Source organism: Phycodurus eques, chromosome 5, assembly GCF_024500275.1.
Source record: "Phycodurus eques isolate BA_2022a chromosome 5, UOR_Pequ_1.1, whole genome shotgun sequence".
NCBI lineage: Eukaryota > Metazoa > Chordata > Actinopteri > Syngnathiformes > Syngnathidae > Phycodurus > Phycodurus eques.
In genome coordinates this window covers 11,148,936-11,171,049 of record NC_084529.1, presented here as the reverse complement: position 1 = coordinate 11,171,049, position 22,114 = coordinate 11,148,936, and the positions used below count along the sequence as shown (strand labels likewise).

Sequence of the window (22,114 nt, the reverse complement as noted above, 5' to 3'; positions counted from 1 at the left end):
ACGAGGTCTAATTTCAGCCCTAAAGAGAATGGACATGACCGACAATACTGGAAACGGGGGCCAGTAGCTGGACTAATTATCTCTTTGCATCTTTGTTAGAACTCTAAATAACCCAGCAGACCAGATGGATGTAATTGGAGTCGGAGGAATAGATTTCGAAGACAACATTGCAAGGTTTTCTTCCAGAGGCATGACTACCTGGGTGAGTCCCTGCAGGAGCAATGTCACTTTCATGTATGCTGTAACTGTTTAAAATAATAATAATAATTTAATGGTCTCATGATAGATGTTTACCTCAAAGATTTTCACTTTGATTTGGAGTTAGTCAACCATTTTGTAACTTCCTGATCCTTCATCCACATCCCAGCGATATAGACCCTTTCCAAAAAATATGAATGTCATGGAAAGGTTTTTCCATAATTCCATTCAAAAAGTTTTCATAGGTTATAGATTCAGATTATAGATTCACGGCCCACAATTTAAACAATTTCAAGTATTTATTTGTTTTATGTTTACATAATTTGGGCTTCCAGCTCATAAAACCCACGAAATCAGGAATTCGTAAATTAGAATACTGTGAAGAAATCACCATTTACTTCTCAGTTTTTGTAAAAAAATAAAAATTTCAGGTCACATTAACTCAATCAAAATATGGTACTTTCAAAGCTATTTGTTCATCTTCAATACTTTGTTGGGAATCCCTTTGCTTTACTCACTGCCTTGATTCGCCGTGGCATTGCTTGGGAGTTATGGAAGCCAAGATTTCCTTGATGCTTGCTGTTAGTTCTTCTTTGTTTTTGGGTCTGGTGCCCCTCATTTTCCTCTTGATAATACCCCATAGATTCTCAATGGAGTTTAGATCCGGCAAGTTAGCTGGCCAGTCAAGCACTGATAGCATGGGGATCAAACCAGGTCTTGGTGCTACTGGCAGTATGGGCAGGGGCCAGGTCCTGCTGGAAGATGAAATGTACATCTCCATACAAATCCTCAGCATAAAGAATCATGAAGTCCTCTTAACCATTCTGGTAGACTGTTCCGGTGACCTTGGATTTAAGAAAGCAGACTTTCCCAACACCTGCACTGGACATTGCAACCCAAATCATGACTGACTGACTGGATATTTCACACTGGACCTCAAGCAGCTTGGGTTCTGTTCTTCACCAGTCTTCTTCCAAACCCTTGGACCTTGATTCCGGAATGAAAGGCACACTTTACTTTCATGGGAAAAGAGGACCGTGGACCATTAGCCAATAGTCCATTTCTTCTCTTTTGCCCAGTTGAGACGATTCCTACGTTGGCTCAGGCTCAGAAGTGCCTTGACCTGAGGAACCCAACTGTTGTAGCCCATCTCCCGGATGGGTCTGAATGTAGTGGTTTTTGATGCTGACTCCTGCCTCATTCCCCTTCTGGATCTCAGCTAGATTCTTGAATCTTCTGTTTGATAATCCGCTGAAACCCACCGTCATCTCTTTTGCAAGTCCATCTTCTCCTGCCACATTTTGTGCTTCCACTCGACTTTCCATTAGACTTTACACCGATTTTATCGGCCTTATCGGTATCGGCCAATAATTACCATTTTATGCTGATCGGCTTTAATGTCATAATTTGCCGATTGATCGGCTCCGCAAAAGACATTCACTCCGCGTCGCCATCGTGCACAGTATATTTGAATCCGAAAGCTTGTTTATTTTTAGCCATGCCGCGTGTCTTTTGGAGTAACACTGTAAATATCTGACGGACAATAAAGTTATTAAAAATTTCCAAACTTTATGGGGCCAAGGAACATATTTTACAATTGAAAAATCTCACGGCACACCAACAAACAAAAATGTCACAAAGAGTGGCTACATTAATTACTGTATTTACTTCCTGCCATCTAATAGAAGACCATTCATTTGTTATGTCTGTCACTATGCCTCACTGGCATGAATAGAAGAACAAATATAAATTTATTGTAAATATAATTTTTGGAGCAATTAAGTACACAAGTCTATACAGTAAACGAACAGGTCATTTATATAGACACATTCCTCCATCTTGTGATCAGATCGGTGATCGATTATCGTTTTTTTAAACTCGCTGATCGGCCCCAAAAATCCTGATCGTGTAAAGCCTACTTTCCATTGATATGCTTGAATACAGCACTCTGTTAACAGCCAGCCTCCTTAGCTATGAACTTTGCCCATCCTGTATAGGGTATCAATGATGGTCTTCTGGCCAGTTGTCAAGTCTGCAGTCATCCCCATATTGAACCCAACTGAGACAATTGAACCAAACTGAAGCAATTTATCCACACCTGGGGAAACCTGTGCAGGTGCTTTGAGTTTAGTAGATGATTAGTGTGTGACACTCAGTTTAAAACAGTTATGGCCTGCAAAATTTGGGCTGATTTCTTCACAGTATTCAAATTTAAATTATTAAAATAAACCAAAAAATACTTGAAATTGTTTAAATTGTTGGCCCTGAATCTATAATCTATGAAAGTTTAACATTTTGAATGGAAATATGGAAATAAATAACCTTTTCCATGATATTAAAATTTTTTGGAAAGGGTCTATATGTGTACAAATAATATTATCCCTGATAGGACTTGAATCAGTCAGTGGCCAAAGCAGACCTTTTTCCCTGGAATATGATTAAGATTTCACTCTCCAGACCTTTACTCTCCCTCTGTAGCTGATGTTTCATTAAACTAGGAGGTCAACGTGAAAAGACTGAACTCGCTTACTCACCAACTTGACTGCATTAGCAATATTTTTGTTACAAGTACTTTCAAAATATTTCCCAATTCTAAAACATTTGTCTTGTAATTTTTCTTCATATTCATATACTCTCAGACACGAAATTGCAATATGTTAGGTGGCAAGGAAGTCTGTTCTGTCATTTCCAATACTGGGGAAAAAAAAAATTGTTTAAGTTCAGAGTGACAAGTCTCACAGTGAAGTATCTTGTATCTGACTCACATCTCTGTGCAGGAGCTGCCTGGAGGCTACGGCAGGGTGAAGCCCGATATCGTCACCTATGGTTCTGGGGTTCGCGGGTCGGGAATGAAGGAAGGATGCCGGTCTCTTTCTGGCACCAGTGTTGCCTCTCCTGTGGTGGCTGGAGCTGTTACACTTCTGGCCAGGTGACAATCATTAACTGACCTCTGTCACCCAAGTGTCTCACTCTTTTATTTGTGCTTGCTTTGATCCGTGCTCATTTAGAAAGTTTTTATTGGCATTATCATTGAGATAGCTGTTGTATTTATACTTAACATTTGTGTTTACCAGTAGGTTTTTTTCAATAAAATGTTGAATGTGCATTCTAAGTGGTTGCAATAAACATTAAATTTCTGTACACATATCGAGGAAAACTGTGTCACTAATGCATGTAAACTGTTTGTTAATAAGTTTGTGTCATCCACTACAGTGTACATTGTGAAAGATGTTTTTTTTCATTTATTTTGTATTTTTTTATAGTTGTATGTAATGATAATAGTAAATTTTATTTTGGGCATCTTTCATGTCACTCAAGATATACAAAAAGTAAGAATAAAATAAAGCAAAGTAGTATTAAACACAAGAACCAAAATAAATACACAAAATGATACAAAAGTAATTATAACCAAATTAATTATAATGAATACGCCTGTTTCAAAGAGGTGTGTTTTCAGAAATTAGTTGAATATTGGGGAGGAGTCTAAATTTCTAATTTGACTTAGGAGAGTGTTCCAAAAATCGGGGGCTGAACGGCTGATAGCTCTCGACGCCATGGTAATCATCCGGGGGGGTTGTAGAAGTTAGAAGTAAAGTAAAGAGTTGCAGTGTAACACACAACTAACGCTGGAGATTACCACTCAATTCAGTATAGAAGTCTATCGCTTTTTCTTTTTCTTTATTATATGGCTAGAGTCTGATCTGACACCAAATTAGTCATATGCCCACTAACCTGTCCTCTGTCCTCAAGCACTGTACTGAATCGAGAGTTGGTGAACCCAGCCTCCATGAAGCAGGCTCTGATCGCCTCAGCCCGCAGGCTGCCGGGAGTCAACATGTTCGAGCAGGGCCATGGGAAACTGGACTTGATTAGAGCTTACCAGATCCTCAACAGCTACAGACCTCAGGCCAGGTAAGGCCTGTCACATTAAGTGACCAACTTAAAGGCCTGAAAACAACCTTCTGAAAGAAAAATGTGTTGTGCTGTTTGTTTACCGAGCATATGTACAGTGCCGTGAAAAAGTTTTGGCCCCCTTCTCAAATTCTTACATTTTTGCATAGTTTCCCCACTTTAATGGTTAAGATCATCAAACTAATGTAAAAATCAGACAATTATAACCCAAGTGAACTTAAAATGCTGTTTTTAAATTATGATTTCATTTATTAAAGAAAACAAACTATTCAGTTACTTGGGCCTGTGTGAAAAAGTAATTACCCCCTTGTTAAATCATGAATTAATTGTGACTAATCAAAATTTTTGGTTAATTTTCACTGATCACACCCAAACTTGATTATCTCCAAAGCTGTTCAATCAAGAAATCACTTAAACAGAATCTGTTCCAACAAAATCAAGTCGGACAAAAGCTCTAAAAAAGCTGCAACAAAAAGACACGATCCAAATAAATTCCAGAACAGTCGAGAAATAAAGTAATTGACATCTATAAGTCTGCAAAGGGTTGCAAAAGCCATTTCTAAAGCTTTAGGATTCCAGCGAACCATAGGGCGAGCGATTATCCTCACATGGAGAAAACATGGAACAGAGGTGAACCTTCCCAGGAGGGGCCAGCCTGCAAAGATTACCCGAATAGAACAGCAATGACTCATCCAGGAAGCCACAAAGGAACTCGGGACAACTTCGAAAGAATTGCAGGCCTCTCTTACCTCGGTTAAGGTCACTGTTCATGACACAACAATAAGGAAGAGACTGGGCAAAAATGGCACCTACTGCAAAGTTCCAAGGCAAAAACCACTGCTAAACAAAAAGAACATAAAGGCTCATCTTACTTTTGCAAAAAAACATCTGAATGATTCCCAAGACATTTGGGAGAGTATTATATGGACTGACGAGATGAAAGTTGATCTTTTTGTAAGGTCTTTGTCTCGTTACATACGTAGCACAGCATTTCAAAAAAAGAACATCATACTAACAGTCAAACGTGGTGGTAGTGTGATGTTCTTGGGCTGCTTTGCTCCTTCAGGATCTGGGTGACTAGCTGTGATTATTGGAACCATGAATTCTGCTCTTTAACAGAAAATCCTGAAGTAAAATATTTAGCCATCAGTTTGTGACCGCAAGCTGAAGCGCACTTGGGTTCTGCAGCAGGATAAAGATCCAAAACACACCAAGTCAACTTCTGAATGGCTTAAAAAAAAAACTAAGGAAAGATGTATCCCGTTTTTTACGATCACTGGGCCTTATCTTGTCAACTCAAACGGGACCAGATACACTCGTTACCATGCCGACGACAACAATAATGGATCGCCGTGTGGTTATAAGAACAAAATGGGGAAAAGCGTGTGTCGGTGGTCACCGGTGCTCGGGAGAGGACGTTCATTTAAGGCTTGCTTGAGGTATGTTCCCGTACTTTTAATACGATACGGCTTGCAAGCAGGCAACAAACCGTTATGTAGCCTAGCAAGCTAGTGCTAGCACTCACGGTTGTAAGCGAACATGCAGGCGATCTGTCGAATCATGCTCTAAAGTTTTAGTGTGTGTGAATTTAATTACAGTAAGTTGGCACCCATTATTTCTGTCATGTTGTAATGTTGGTTTGACCTGACTGATTAGAATACAAGATCTGACTAGCGCAGTGATTTCCAACCTTTATGGAGACAAGGCACATATTTTACAATTGAAAAATCTCACGGCACACCAGCAAACAACGTCACAAAAAGTGGATACATTAATTACTGTATGTACTTCCTGCCATCTCAGAGAAGACTATTCATTTGTTTTGTCTGTCACTGTGCCTAACTGGCATAAATAGATGAACAAAGATAATTTTTTGGAGCAATTAAGTACACAAGTATATACAGTAAATGAACAACTCATTTAAATAGACACATTGCTCCATCTTGTGATCGGATCGCTTATCGTTTTTTTAAACTCGCTGATCGCCCCCAAAAATCCTGATTGTGTAAAGCCTAATTGCCAGTTATCGAAAAAGCTTGATTTGAGTTGTTGCTGCTGAGGATGGCCCAACAAGTTATTAGGTTTTCGGGGCCATTACCTTTTCACACAGGGTCAGGTAACTTTGAATAGTTAATTGTTTTACCTTAATAAATCAAATAATTGAAAAAAAGCATTTTAAGTTTACTTGGGTTATATTGGTCTGATATTTACATTTGTTTGATGATCTTAAAGTGGGGAAATTATGCAAAAATATAAGAATTTGAGAAGGGGGCCAATACTTTTTATTGGCATGTATGTATAATGCAAAAGGAGATTGAAAATCATAGGGACAGTAGTCATCCTTTTGAAGAGAAATCTGTTCAAAGAGCAGTCTATTAACACCTTGTCAATATTTGTGCTCCCTTTTCTCTTTGTGGCAGCTGTAGTTAGAGATGATTCACAGTGGTGATGTAATGTGTGTCAAGCTTTATGCTGTTGTTGTTGCAGTCGTAATAACGCACACATTTACCAGAATTTCACTTGAAAAATTGTAAAAATCTATTGGCCATTGGTAACTTAAGTCTAAAAGTTTATTCTATGACTCTATACCAGGGGTCACCAACATAGCCCCTAAGGACCAGACTGTTATAAAAAATTGCTCACTAGTGATAATTATTTTGTGTTGCTATTCTCAAAAAAAAAATCACCACCACTTACCATTGGGCTGTTTCTAACTTATTTTGTTGCTATTCTTTATTAAATCACACCTGCATAGGTGTAAATGTGGAATGACAATATTTTCTAAAAAGTCAAAGGTTAGTATTGTGCGCATGAGCAAACCATAGCATTCATAGAGATAAGCTCTGGACGGACGAGGGGATGATTTACACCAAAATATTTTCAAAAATGTGGATCAAACTGATAGCCCTTTGCACTAATCAGTACCCAAGAAGTAGCTCTCAGTTTCAAAAAGTTGGTGACCCTGATCTATAGCCATCCATCCGTCCATTTTCTACCGCTTATCCAAGGTCGGGTCGCGGGGGCAGGAGCTTTAGCAGGGACGCCCAAACTTCCCTCTCCCCAGCCACTTCATCCATCTCTTCCGGGGGGATCCCGAGGTGTTCCCAGGCCAGCCGAAAGATGTAGTCTCTCCAGCGTGTCCTGGGTCGTGCCCGCGGTCTCCTCCCAGTGGGTGGAGTTCCCAGGCCAGCCGAAGGATGTAGTCTCTCCAGCGTGTCCTGGGTCGTGCCCGGGGTCTCCTCCTCACCGGGGAGGCGTCCAGGAGGCATCCGAATCAGATACCTCAGCCACCTCATCTGGCTCCTCTCGATGTGAAGGAGCAGCGGCTCGACTCTGAGATCCTCCCGGATGACCGAGCTTCTCACCCTATCTCTAAGGGAGAGCCCGGACACCCTGCGGAGGAAACTCATTTCGGCCGCTTGTATCCGGGATCTTGTTCTTTCGGTCACGACCCACAGGCTCGTGACCATAGGTGAGGGTAGGAACGTAGATCGACCGGTAAATCGAGAGCTTCGCCTTTCGGCTTAGCTCCTTCTTTACCACAGCGGATCGATACAAAATGGATCTCCCGTTCCATTCTTCCCTCACTCGTGAACAAGACCCCAAGATGAACTCCTCCCACAGGCCAAAAAGGCCCGATAGGACTCCTCCTTCAGCTTGACGGCATCCCTCACTGTTGGTGTCCACAAACGGGTTCGGGGATTGCCGCCACGACAGGCACCAACCACCTTACGGCCACAGCTCCGGTCGGCCATCTCAGCAATGGAGGCGTGGAACATGGTCCACTCGGACTCGATGACCCCCGCCTCTCCCGGGACATAAGCAAAGTTCTGTCGGAGGTGGGAGTTGAAACTCCTTCTGACAGGGGATTCCGCCAGAGGTTCCCAGCAGACCCTCACAATACGTTTGGGCCTGCCATGTCGGACCGGCATCTTTAACCACCATCGGAGCCAACTCACCACCAGGTGGTGATCAGTTGACAGCTCCGCCCCTCTCTTTACCCGATTGTCCAAGACAAGTTCGATGACACGACCACAAAGTCGATCATCGAACTGCGACCTAGGATGTCCTGGTGCCAAGTGCACGTGTGGACACCCTTGTGCTTGAACATGGTGTTCGTTTTGGACAAACCGTGATGAGCACAGAAGTCCAATAACAGAATACCGCTCGGGTGGGCCGTTCCTCCCAATCACGCCCTTCCAGGTCTCACTGTCATTGCCCACGTGAGCATTGAAGTCCCCCAGCAGAACGATGGAGTCCCCAGCGGGAGCGCTTCCAGCACCCCCTCCAAGGACTCCAAAAAGGGTGGGTACTCTGAACTGCTGTTTGGTGTATAGGCACAAACAACAGTCAGGACCCGTCCCCCCACCCGAAGGCGGAGGGAGGCTACCCTCCCGTCCACCGGGGTGAACCCCAATGTACAGGCGCCGAGCCAGGGAGCAATAAGTATACCCACACCTGCTCGGCACCTCTCACCGTGGGTGGAAGAGAGTCCAACCCCTCTCGAGAGGACTGGTACCAGAGCCCAAGCTGTGCATGGAGGCGAGTCCGACTATATCTAGTCGGAACTTCTCGACCTCACACACCAGCTCGGGCTCCTTCCCTGCCAGAGAGGTGACATTCCACGTCCCTAGAGCCAGCTTCTGTAGCCGGGGATCGGATCGCCAAGGTCCCCGCCTTCGGCCACCGCCCAGCTCGCACTGCACCCGACCGACCCCTATGGCGCCTCCCACAGGTAGTAAGCCCATGGGAAGGGGGACCCACGTTACCCTTTCAGGCTGTGCCCGGCCTGATCTATACTATACTGTAAATTAACCATCACAAATTACTCAGGTTGAAAGGAATAAATGACGTGTTCAATACATATCTTCCTGATAGTTTTCGATTATGTGATCAGTATTTTTCCGCGATGTTGGTGGCAGAGACTGGGACGATTATCTATTCAAACACTCAAGCACTGGGACAAAACAGTGCGTCCAATGGCAACATGGCAGCGTGTGATGTCACGGGAAAACCATCTATTTCTGAAACTCATAACTTATAATAATTTTTCATTTTATCAATAAGCGCTTTTCAAACCACTCAAGGTCTCCATAAAACATAGTGAAAAGAAATCAAGTAGTACAAAGAAAATAAAACAATTAAGATGGCAAATGATATGGGGAAATGTTCAAATGAATAGACTTCTGTATTTTTCCAGAAAAATTACATACAAAAATAGCAATTCATCAAAAATAATGTCTCTTTTCTGCTGCCAGTCTTTCTCCCAGCTACATTGACCTGACTGAGTGTCCATACATGTGGCCTTACTGCTCTCAACCCATCTACTATGGAGGAATGCCCACCATTGTTAATGTCACTATTCTTAATGGCATGGGTGTCACTGGCAGAATTGTGGACAAGGTGAACACAATTTTCAATCAAATTTTAATGTGTGTTCTATTCATCTTGTCATCGAATTACACATAGCTACATACTGTACCTAATGTACTGTACCTGACCTGGTTTTGCATCTTGATGATGTCTCTAAATTTGTCTCTCTTATTCAGCCTATTTGGCAGCCCTACCTTCCTCAGAATGGTGACCATATTGATGTGGCCGTCTCATACTCACCGGTGTTGTGGCCATGGGCCGGCTACCTGGCTGTCTCCATATCCGTTGCCAAGAAAGCTGCATCCTGGGAAGGGATTGCCCAAGGTCACGTAATGATGACTGTGGCCTCACCTGCAGAGAATGATGTGAGTTAGGAGAGCCAAACTTGTTCTTTTTGTCTTTAACATGACACTTCTTGTCACTGTGGTTGTTTGTGAAAATGGTAATTGTTGTTACTTGTATCAGTCGGAGGTGGAAGGGGAACTGACCTCCACAGTGAAACTGCCCATTAAGGTGAAGATTGTCCCAACTCCTCCACGCAATAAAAGGGTGTTGTGGGACCAGTACCACAACCTCCGTTACCCACCTGGCTACTTTCCACGCGATAACCTCCGCATGAAAAATGACCCACTTGATTGGTATGTGTATGTTAACTGATGTGGGCTATCTGTGAAACCATCAAATCTAAATTTCAGTTAATAAAATAATTATCAGACAACCCAGTACAATGCTTTGAGTTTCCTTTCAATTGTGTTTCTAGGAATGGTGACCACATTCACACGAACTTCAGGGACATGTACCAGCACCTGAGAAGCATGGGGTACTTTGTTGAAGTGTTGGGTGCTCCTATCACCTGCTTTGATGCCAGCCAATATGGTAGGAATACAGATTATCATACCTACACTGTAGTCTCCACATCTCTGTTTGAATGCCAGGTTTTTGTGTTTAAAAAAAAATGAGACCAAGATAAAGCATTTCAAGATATTTTCCACCTTTGTTACCTTCAACCTTTACAACTCAATTGAAAAACAAACTGAAATCTGTAAAGGGGAAAATACAAAAATATGTATAATAACCTGGTTGCAATCTACACTCCCTTAAACATTTTTTTCTTGTCGCAAATTTTCTGCTCGCTCTGCTTGCTTCGCCTTTGTTTAGATTTTTCTTGATGATAAGCTTGTTTTTCTTCCAAAGAAATTAGAAGAAGCGACTCCTGGATATTTTTAAACTTGTGGGATTGTACTTTTTTCTGTAGATACAGTCAGTTGTTGCCATATTCCAATATTTTTTTTTATACCCCCTTACCATTACGTGAGCGTGGGCTGCTAATTAGCACAAGCCTGTTATTAGCTACGAGACCAGCAACAAGATGCCCCCCTTTTCCACTGAATACTATCACAAACGGCTACAGAAAATGGCGGTCCTGGAAATGAAAATCCACCGTCTTGAAGTGTATGTGGATGTAAATGGACAGTCTTTGAGTGAAACCACTCTACCAATGTCTCAAAATGGTGAGCCAAAGCATGCTAATAGACAGCCACTTAGCTCAGCAAAGAGGATGGATGTGGACTGTGCAAACAGTAATGGATCATCCAGCAATTCTCCTTGGAATTTACTGGGAGCAAAGCCGAAAGGTACGAGACAGCATCTAAAAGGGAGGACACAAAACCAGCAGATTACAAAGAAATCCGGCTGGTCTGTATTGTGTGCTTCTTCAACCCCGAGAGAGCGCCCGTGGACGGTCGCTACAGCGAAGGGCAAGAAAAGAGGATGCCAGTCGATGCAAAACAATGACATCAGACTTACAAATAGATTTGAGCCACTTTTACAAGACCCTGGCCAAGAATGCTCATCCTCCACCACCACTGAAAGGTATGAAACAAAATTTTCCAAGAAAAAAATGGCACCCCAAACGTTAATAGTTGGTGATGGAGCTGTCAAGGATGTGAAACGTTATTGCAGTGAGAAGACCACCAAAGTACTGTGTTTTATCAATGACATGGTGTCTGACATCTCGAAAAAAAATATCCTGGAGATCACTAATGAGCACCCAACTGTGAAATCTGTCATTATATACACAGGGGCCCTGGATGTTGTTAAGCAGCAATCAGAGGTACTGCAGCAAGATTTCATTCAACAAAAGTGCAATGTTTGGATGCTGAGGTTTTCATAAGTGGACCTCTCCCAATGGTACGATTTGGAGATGAATGTTTTCGTAGGCTCAGTTAATTAAATGCGTAGCTCAAAGAAGTCTGTACTGCACTATCTGTGAGTTTCATTGACAATTTCTGTGTTTTTTAGGAGTGCAGACATCTTTACAAGGCAGACGGTTTCTGTCTAAATAGACAAGGGGTTAAGTTATTGGCTGCCAACATTTTTACTGTGTACGTCATTCAGCGGCCCGAAAGGAAAACATTGGCCTTGTTGACACGGCTGAAGGACAAAAAGCGCAGGAGTCTGCAGTTATTCCCAAACAATCGGAGGAACAAGAGATAAGGCGACACGAGGCGCAGATGGGGCAGGCGCAGTCACCAGCGTCACCCAAACAATCAGAAGAACGAATGAGGAATGAGATGAGCCAGCACTTGGACTCCCCTACACCCTCCCTGCCCCACTGGACCAAAGCCCAACGCAAACCTCACTCTCTACTAGCCTAAATGCCCTGTTAGGTGTGAAGGATAGGATGAAGGCTATTGTCTATATTGGAATCCAGCGCACACCACGCCAAGATCTTCCTCCCACCCCCCTCGCCTGAAACCACCATCCATGAAGATGCGAAGAGCCCCTCCTCCACCCATGAAAAATCTTATCTGCAAATCTGATTGACATCTGCAGGGTCTTTTCCAGAATAAGTCAGACCCCTATGGAGATCAGGCATTTTTCATCCCTGTAATTACAAAGGACACAAAATTGGTCAAAGAAATATGGCAAAAAAAAAAAGTAGAACTACAAACGTAGTGAAGATAAAATGTGAATCTATCAAACCATTGTCTTTAGTGATCTCTTGAGACTGGCTCTATTCAATATCAGGTCACTGGGTAACAAATCAATGTTGATGAATGACATTACAACCTATGATCTAGACCAGTGATTCCCAACCACTGTGCCGGGGCACATTAGTGTGCTGTGAAGGCTATTCAGGTGTGCTGTGGGAAATTATAAAATTGTACTTAATTGCACAAAAAAACATTTATTTCCAAGAAATGATGTATCTTTATTCATCGATTTATGCCAGTGAGGCATAGTGACAGACAGAACAAAGAAATGCTCTTCTATTAGATGGCAGGAAGTACATACAGTAATTAATCTATCCACCTTTTGTGACATTTTTTTTTGTCGGTGTGCTGTGAGATTTTTCAATTGTAAATTATGTGTCTAGGTTCCATAAAGGTTGGAAATCACTGATCTAGACAGAGGGGACCGAGGCCAAATATTGTACTCAAGTAAGAGTACTGTTACCTTCGAATAATATGACTCAAGTAACAGTAAAAAGTAGACATCCAAATATTTACTGAAGAAAGTACTCAATAAAAAAACTACTCAAATAACGTAACTTCAGATTAAAAAAAAAAAAAAAAAAAAAATAGAGCATGAACATCAAATAAAACAACAACAAATAATAATATATGGGAGTCGACACACACCTGCCACTATTTAAAATTTTAACTGCCCAAAAACCAACAACACATGTATTGGGCCCTACAGAAACATTTGATTTATTCACTTAAATGACTTCATGAAGAAGCTGCTGAAGAGACTTATTGATTGTGGGTGCGTGTGCGAAAAAAATACAATCCATCAGGTTATATATCAGCACAAATCAGCAAAATGATACTACATCTGAAGCCACTCAGGAGAAACTCTATTACCATGTCAGAATTTGACACAGTTGACCAAAAAACTGGAGAGAAAACGGTTCAGCAGCTGAAACCATCAACGAGCTGTCTTGACTCAATACAGTCTTACTTCTTCAAAGCTATTGCAAAGTCTGTGCTAACTGATTTGCAGCAAATGATCAGTTGCTCAATTCAGTCAGGCAAGTTTCCTAAAGCTCTTAAAGTTGCTGCCTTTAAGCCTCTTCTGAAAAATAGAACGCTCGACACTTATATACTAGCAAGCTATAGACCCATCTCAAGTCTCCCTTCTATAGCCAAGATGGTTGAGAAAGTTGTTTTTAATCAGCTCAGAAATTTCTTGAACTTAACTGGACTTTTTGACAAATTTCAATCAGGTTTCCGAGCTCATCGCAGTACAGAATCTGCCCTTATCAAATTGCTGAATGATATAAGTTTGAATACTGACTTAGGTAAGGTGTTAATTCTGGTCTTGTTGGATCTCAGTGCGGCTTTTGATACGGTGGATCATAATATACTGCTGAAAATATATTATATTGTTATATTGTTTTTGTGTTTTCGTCCGTCTTTGGAGACCTTACACGACTCACTTACACAAGGGGAGACCTGCTAACCATCAAGGAGGCTACTCCAGACTTTCTGTCACCAACTTTCGCAAATCCGCTCAGTTTTTTCCCCCGAGTTACTCACTGGAGCGGCGTCCGCGGTTTTAGGCGCATGGAGACGGAAGCGGCGCCACAGAGGGAAACGGGCCGGCATTCAGGTGAAACTCCGCAAGAGAGGACACAGATTGGCGTTCCCGTCGATCCACCTCGCGAACGTACGCTCCCTACCCAACAAAATGGACTAGCTTAATCTTCTGTTAAAGACCAGTAAAGACTTCGGACGTTCCGCGGCCATGTGCTTCACGGAGACCTGGCTTTGCGACGCTGTACCCGATGGTGCCGTCATGCTTCCCGGCTTCCACATTCATCGAGCGGACCGCGACATGGAATCATCGGGGAAAACAAAGGCCGGCGGGATATGCCTCTATATCAACGAAAAATGGTGTACGGACGTCACGGTGCTCAGCACACACTGCAGCCCGCATTTGGAGTCGCTAATTTTAAACTGTAAACCATTCTACTCGCCACATGAGTAGAATTATCATACTGGCTGGAGTCTACATACCGCCTCAAGCTAACGCGAACGCCGCACTGCTAACGCTCGCCGAACAAGTCAACGAAATTGGAAAAAAAACACCCGGACTCACCCATCATTATTCTCGGGGACTTTAACAAAGTCCCCGAACTCCCTAAATACAAGCAACACATCGACTGTCCTACCAGGGAAAATAATACTTTAGACCACTGCTACACTACGGTAAAAAACGCATACCGTGCTATACCTCGTGCAGCCCAAGGCTCGTCTGATCACTGCTTAATTCACTGAATACCGACATACAGGCAAGAACTTAAATGTGCGAAGCCCTACAGTGAAGACAGTGAAAAAGTGGACCAATGAAGCCAAGATGGAACTTCAAAGCTGTTTAGCTTTGAAGACTGGAGTGTCTTTGAAAATTCAGCTGGCAGCCTGGATGAATATACGGACACTTACATCCTATATCAGTTTCTGTGAAGATGTGTGTGTACCAACAAAATCATTTCGCACATTCAACAACAACAAGCCGTGGTTCACTGCTAAACTTAAGCAGCTTCGCCAAGCTAAGGAGGACGCATATCAGATCGGGGACAGGGCCCTGTATAATCGAGCTAGAAACCAGCTGACTAAAGAAATTAACATTGCAAAGAGGAACTATGCAGTAAAGTTGGAAAATCAGTTCAGCGCAAACGACTCTAAATCAGTCTGGCATGCATTCCAATCGCTGACTAATTACAAGCGACGATCCCCCCAAGCTGAGAACAATAGCACACTAGCCAAGGACTTGAATACCTTCTACTGCAGATTTGAAAAGGACACTCCATCCTCAAAAAGGCCCAGCAGAGGATGTACTTCCTGCGGCTTCTGAAAAAGCACGGCCTGCCATCGGAGCTGCTGAGACAGTTCTACACAGCGGTCATCGAATCAGTCCTGTATTCTTCCATCACAGTCTGGTTTGGTGCTGCTACAAAAAAGGACAAACTCCGACTGCAACGGACAATCAGAACTGCTGAAAGGATTGTCGGTACCCTCCTACCCACCCTTGAGGACTTGCACGCTGCCAGAACTAAGACAAGGGCGTGCAAAATCCTCTCGGACCCTCCGCACCCCGGTCACCAGCTCTTCCAGCTCCTTCCCTCAGGTAGGCGCTACCGATCAATGCAAACTAGAACTAGTAGACATTCCAACAGCTTCTTCCCTCTTGCAATCAACTTCTTAAACACCTAACCTATAATTCCATTACAACAAGCTGGCAATTTTTTGACTTGAGTTCGTTGTCACATTTCTGTGGGGCCAATTATGTATTACTCGTGCACTCACTGTAGTTGTCTCACCATGCTGCACTATTTGCATATACTGGCCACTCATGCCAGAGTAGCATCTGCTCCATTTGCACACTGATTGAGGAGTATCTGTAACATTTGCACAACCAACATTGTCCCAGATGATCGCACTACTCGTCACTTTAAACCGCATACACTCCTTGAAGTCTCAGCGCCCTTTGCACAATGGTCATTGCACCGGACTATTGCAATATTAGTCATTCAAACTGCTAGAGGACTCTGCATCTTTTTGCACAATTGTTTTATGTCAATGTCTTTATGTCTCCAAAGTGTTCTGTAAATTGACTGTCTTTTGTACTAGAGCGGCTCCAACTACCGGAGACAAATTCCTTGTGTGTTTTGGACATACTTGGCAAATAAAGATGATTCTGATTCTGAAAAGGTTGGAAACGTGGGTAGGACTAAATGGAACAGTCCTTAAATGGTTCAGGTCCTACCTGGAGGAAAGGAGGTATTTTGTAACAATTGGAAGTGTTCAGTCTCATCAAATGGCAATGACCTATGGGGTCCCTCAAGGGTCAGTTCTTGAACCCCTCCCTGTATACGCTACCATTGGGTCAAATTCTTCAGAACTTTAATTTTGACTATCATAGGTATACAGCTGACACACAGTTACATGTAGCAGTTTCTCCAGATGACTACAGTTCAATTGAGGTGTTGTGTCACTGTCTAAAACAGATACATAACTGGATGACACAACATTTTCTTCAATAAAACAAAGATAAAAAAGATAATTGTTTTTAGCAATAAAGAAAAGAGGATTGCTATTCGTAAATACCTGGAGTCACTCTCTTTAAAAACCAAAGACCAAGTGCGAAACCTTGGTGTACTGATAGTTTCCGACCTGACTTTCAACAGTCATATCAAATCAATGACTAAAACTACCTTCTACCATCTGAAGAACATATCCAGAATGATGGCTTGCATGTGCCAAGTAGACCAGGAGAAGCTCATCCGTGCTTTTATCTAAATTAAACTTGACGATTTTAATGGTCTTCTGACTGGACTCCCCCCAAAAAGCATTAACTCACGCCAGAGTAGCATCTGCTCCATTTGCACACTGACTGAGGAGTATCTGCAACATTTCCACAATCAACATTGTCCCAGACTATTGTACTACTCGCTTGAAGTCTCGGCACCCCACAATGGTCATTGCACCGGACTATTACAATATTTGTCATTCGAAGTGCTCTAAGTGCTAGAGGACTCTGCATCTTTTTGCACAATTGTTAAAAAAAAAATATCATTTATCTGGCATTACCAGATAACTAGCAACCCTTTATTGTGCAGTGACTGTTTTTCTCAATGTCTTTGTCCCAAAAGTGTTCTGTCAATTGACTGTCTGTTGTCATACTAGAGCGGCTCCAATTACCGGAGACAAATTCCTTGTGTGTTTTTTGGACATATTTGGCAAATAAAGATGAGTCTGATTCTGATTAAACAGCTGCATCTCATTCAAAATGCTGTGGCTCGGGTTGTGACCAGAACAAAGAACTCAGAGCATATTAATCCAATCCTAAAATCTTTACACTGGCACCCAGACAGCTTTAGAATAGATTTTAAAGTTCTGCTACTGGTCTATAAATCACTAAATGGTTTAGGTCCTGAATACATGAAAGACATGCTAATGGGATATAAACCCAGAAGGGCTCTGAGATTGACAGACTCTGGTCAAATCGTGGAGCCAAGAGTCCAAAGGAAATATGGTGAAGCAGCATTTAGCTATTATGCTGCACACACATGGAATACGTTGCCAACAGAAATGACATCAGCCCCAAGTGTGAATGTTTTAAAGGTTAGGTTAAAAACTACTAAAAACTTTTTTTTCTAATGCTTTTTAGAGCATTTCCACTTTTAAATGACATTTCTTTCACTCTACACTGTTTTAATTGTCCTCTTTTTTTTCTCTTTGTTTTAAATATTTATAAGATGTTTTTTTTTCTTTCTTTGTTTTTAAATGCTTTTAATCATGTAAAGCACATTGAGTTACCTTGCGTATGAAATGTGCTATATAAATACATTTGCTTTGTTTTGTTTTTTGCAAAATGTAGCCGGGCTTGGATGGTTTTCTTTATCAAATACGCCTTTCGTCTTGCCGCCCTAACCCATAATCCAGACATACGAAAAAGAGGGAAACTTTTATCACATGTACTAAACAGCCAGTATTTGCAAGAAATTTCTTGCTGTCCGCCTCTTTGCAGCATCCCTGACCAGTTGTCTTAGTTATGTCACAGTTTTGCCATATGTTCTATGGTATATTTAATGCCTTGGAAAGTTTTTTGTACCCCTCTCCTGACTGATACCGTTGAACAATGAGATCTCGCTGATGCTATGGATGCTCTTTGTGCCATGGCTTGTGCTGTAGGATTGTAACTACAAAAATGCCACGAAAAACTTACTAGAAAAGCTGAAATTTTGAGGGGGTTACTTTAATGGTGAAAAAAAAAAAAAGTTGGAAAGCTATGATATAAGCTTTGACATGAGGAAAAACAAAGCAAATTAGAGAAATTAAGAAATTTGAATAATGTCATTGTCATTTGCTTTTTATTATTTTCAATAAGTGAACGGGAAAACTGGATAACAAAATAAAAGTATTTTTTTTTAACCTTTCGCCCAGCCCAATTCGTGAGACAAATTATGTAAACACTCAAAAGCACGGCAACCGTGCAATCTTCAGGTCATTTCTTAACCGGTTTTGTGGCATGTTACAATCATGGAGCCAGTGGATCAGCTGTGTGTCGACCACACACGTAGGGAATTGGAATGTTTTTTTTTGACACAGTTTCAAAAGCATGCTGCTTAAAATGTGTGCTACATCTTTAGACAATTAAGAGAAATAAACAAGGTGGGCTCTTTGACTTTTTGACCAGGCACATTGCTGATGGTTGACAGCGAGGAGGAATATTTCCCTGAAGAGATCACCAAACTGAGGAGGGACATCGACAATGGGCTTTCACTCATTATCTTCAGCGACTGGTACAACACTTCTGTCATGAGGAAGGTCAAATTCTATGACGAAAACACCAGGTACTCTCTACTTACTCTTTGGTGGTTGATGTTGCAGTGAATAAAAGTAGCTCCTTTCAACAGTTTTTTACTTAAGCTGTATTCTGACACAGTTTACTGATTAAAAAGCATTAACATCACAACATTAGCTGTGCTTTAAAAACTTTTTATTCAATGCAAAATGTACCACATTTTAGATTCCGACATCTCCTTGTTGTACCATTAATATTCCACCCAAGCCTTTCTGGTAGGTCTGCCACAATTAGTCGATTAGTCACGACGACGTCGACGATCAAAATCGTCAATTATAAATGTGCCATATTTTACCAAAACAACTTTTTCTAGTATTTGGGATGTAATATTGGCTCTATGGTGCCTCAGTAAACGTGTGAAATAGGAATTAAAATCGTCCACACATTCCTGAGTCCCAGATGTTTTCTGTCAAGAGGCCTGAAATCAGGTCATTCGAATTTCTCGAGCTTATCTACGTCACTAGTGTAGATCTCTGCTCCTGAGGCAGCGCTAAAACATAACAAACACGTGTGCTCTCATAAGTGGGGCTTCTTCATGGAGGCAACCAATCAGAGGAAAGGGGGTGGTCTTAGCCAAATATGGACTAAGTGGAAATAAAACTGGGTTAAACAAGTAATTGTGAGAGGGGCCTTTTCTGGGCACTCATATGACAAAACGAAGGTGTTTTTTGAAGTGCAATTGACACTTTTATACTAAGTCCACAATAGAGAGTCAGTCTATGGAGGTCTAAATAGCCAAAATATGGTACCTTTTATTTGTCGACATTGTTTATTTTGATTCTTAAGCTTTGTTTTTCTCTCAAACACCCTTTAATCCTTCCAATGCTCGCCGCGCTACCTGTTGTCTTTTGTGATGATGCACATCCTCAGTAGTGGTCTTCTAGGTCAGCTGTGCCATACCCGCAAAAACTACAGCGCCCAGAGGTTTAAGCATTTATATGTGAATTGAAACTTGCGAGACTGAACGCGCCTCTCATGGCAGCACAACAGTGATACACGAGCATCTAAAAAGGGATTACATTGTGTCTGATTCTATTTTTGACGAAGAGGGACCGTCATCTCTGTAAGCTGCTAGCTTGGCTGGTTAGCTGCTAATATTAGCGTCAACAGCTGTGAGCTACTTGCTTAACGCTGTAAACGTTAACATTAGTTCATGGCTAACGATAATTTCTTTACCATTAGCACACAGGTTGTGTTTGATGTTTGTGTTTGATATTACGTTATGACCACATATATGAATAGAAGATCGATACGCTATAACAGGCTGGCTGAGGGACGTGCCTACATTGTGGCCATGTTAGCGGGGGTAACATTCCTATTAAAGGCAATGCATGTACATAACGTTTTGTTGCCTGCTTGCGAGCCGTATCATTTACCTCAAGCAATCCTTGAATGAATGTCTACTCCGAGCACTGATGACAACCACCACACATTTTTCTCTAATTTTGGCTAACTGGTGTAACTGGTCACGTTGACCGGTGACACGTTTTCTGGTTATGCCTCTCAGACAGTTTTTGATTTTACAAACACTGTCTGAGATCGTAAAAGACGGAATACGGTGGTATCGGAATACTTGTCGTGTTGTGCTGCCACTGTCTGACCGAGATACGGCAAGATTTTATGGCACTAGTCTGACATAATGCAATTGTGAAAGATTCAATTTGTCTTGTAGTCTAATCCAGGTATTAGCTTGCTAGCTCATTAGCTCGCAGGCTGGCGAATGTAATAAACCAGGGTTGTCAAACTCATTTTCACCAAGGGCCACATCTGCATAATGGCTGCCCTCAAAGGGCCAGATGTAAATGTAAAACAGTATAAATGTAACCAAATATAATGTAGAATAAGGTGTGAATGCTCTGTTTTTGCATTTTCTCTTTCATTAATCCAACCAAGCCTGTTTTTCCTCCACATTTTGCAGGTGCACCATTTGTAGTTAATCCCACCATTTTTTCCCAGGGCAGTCCAGTTTTACTTACGGACTTATCCACCGCTTCATAAATATCCCGGCCCGTTGTGGTCCCATGCATGGCAGCTACATCCATGAGCTCCCCGGTGACAGAGATGTCCGACTTCACGCCTCTAATAAAAATGGATAGCTTTGCAGTGTACGGCATGGTGGACGACTGGTGAGCACATCTGCCTCACAGTTCTGAGGACTGGGGTTCAAATCCTGGCCTTGCCTGTGTGGAGTTTGCATATTCTCCCCGTGCCAGAAGTTACTCACTATTTACTCAGTACTTGTGTAATTATTTCACTGTGTACTTTTTACTCTTACTGAAGCAATTTTATGGAGGACTACTTTTTACTTGAGTCACATTATCGTCAAGTAACAGTACTCTTACTTGAGTACAATATCACATTTGGAGCGGACAATTGCTACTCTTACGTTTAAACAACATTTTTGGTCATCAGATCAGCCAGTGTTATATTGACTAATTATTTTAGTCAATTATTTTCCAGAATGAAAGTGCTTAAAGAGGAGGATGCTATTCATATGGCACAGCTTGAAGCAGGCATCAGGTGCAGGTGAAGATGGGCCTGGCTCAAGTTGGAGGCCAGAACAAAAAACGGACCTGTACAACTTGCTGTGATTGATGGAACCATAAATTCTGCTCTTGAACAGAAAATCCTGAAGTAAAATGTTGAGCCGTCAGTTTGTGACCTCAAGCTAAAGTGCACTTGGGTTCTACAGCAGGATAACGATCCAAAACACACAAGCAAGTCAACTTCTGAATTGCTTAAAAAAACAAAAAGAAGGTTTTGGAGTGGCCTAGTCTAAGTCCAGACTTGAATACGATTGAAATGCAGTGGGATGACCTTAAAAAGGCCGTTCATGCTCGAAAACCCTCCATTTTTGCTGAATTTAAACAATTCTGCAAGGAAGAGTGGCCACAATATCTCCACAGAGATGTTAAAGACCCATTGCCGGTTATAGAAAACGCTTGATTTCAGTTGTTGCTGCTGAGGATGGCCCAACCAGTTATTAGGTTTAGGGTCAATCACTTTTTCACACAGTGCCATGTAGGTCTGGAGGTTTTTTTTCTCCCTTAATAAAACCTTAATTTAAAAAGTGCATTTTGTGTTTACTTGTTGCCTTTGACTAATATTTAAATTAGTTTGATGATGAGAAACATTTATTTATTTATTTTGCAAAAGTAAGATGGGCCTTCATGTTCTTTTTGGTCAGCAGTGGATTTCGACTTAGAACTCTGCCATGGATGCCATTTTTGCCCAGTCTCTTCCTTATTCTTGTGTC

General features: G+C 41.8%; 1 protein-coding gene across 1 annotated transcript in view; it reads left to right on the top strand.

The window, feature by feature from the left end:
* The window catches only part of mbtps1 (membrane-bound transcription factor peptidase, site 1), a 56,394-nt gene that overhangs the window by 18,269 nt on the left and 16,011 nt on the right, over positions 1 to 22,114 (top strand). The window contains exons 9-16 of the mRNA XM_061677475.1: positions 100 to 202; positions 2,976 to 3,127; positions 3,949 to 4,110; positions 9,369 to 9,513; positions 9,660 to 9,848; positions 9,949 to 10,121; positions 10,244 to 10,359; positions 18,691 to 18,847. Of these exons, the coding sequence (XP_061533459.1) occupies positions 100 to 202; positions 2,976 to 3,127; positions 3,949 to 4,110; positions 9,369 to 9,513; positions 9,660 to 9,848; positions 9,949 to 10,121; positions 10,244 to 10,359; positions 18,691 to 18,847 (1,197 nt within the window). The remainder of the gene's footprint in view (positions 1 to 99; positions 203 to 2,975; positions 3,128 to 3,948; positions 4,111 to 9,368; positions 9,514 to 9,659; positions 9,849 to 9,948; positions 10,122 to 10,243; positions 10,360 to 18,690; positions 18,848 to 22,114) is intronic.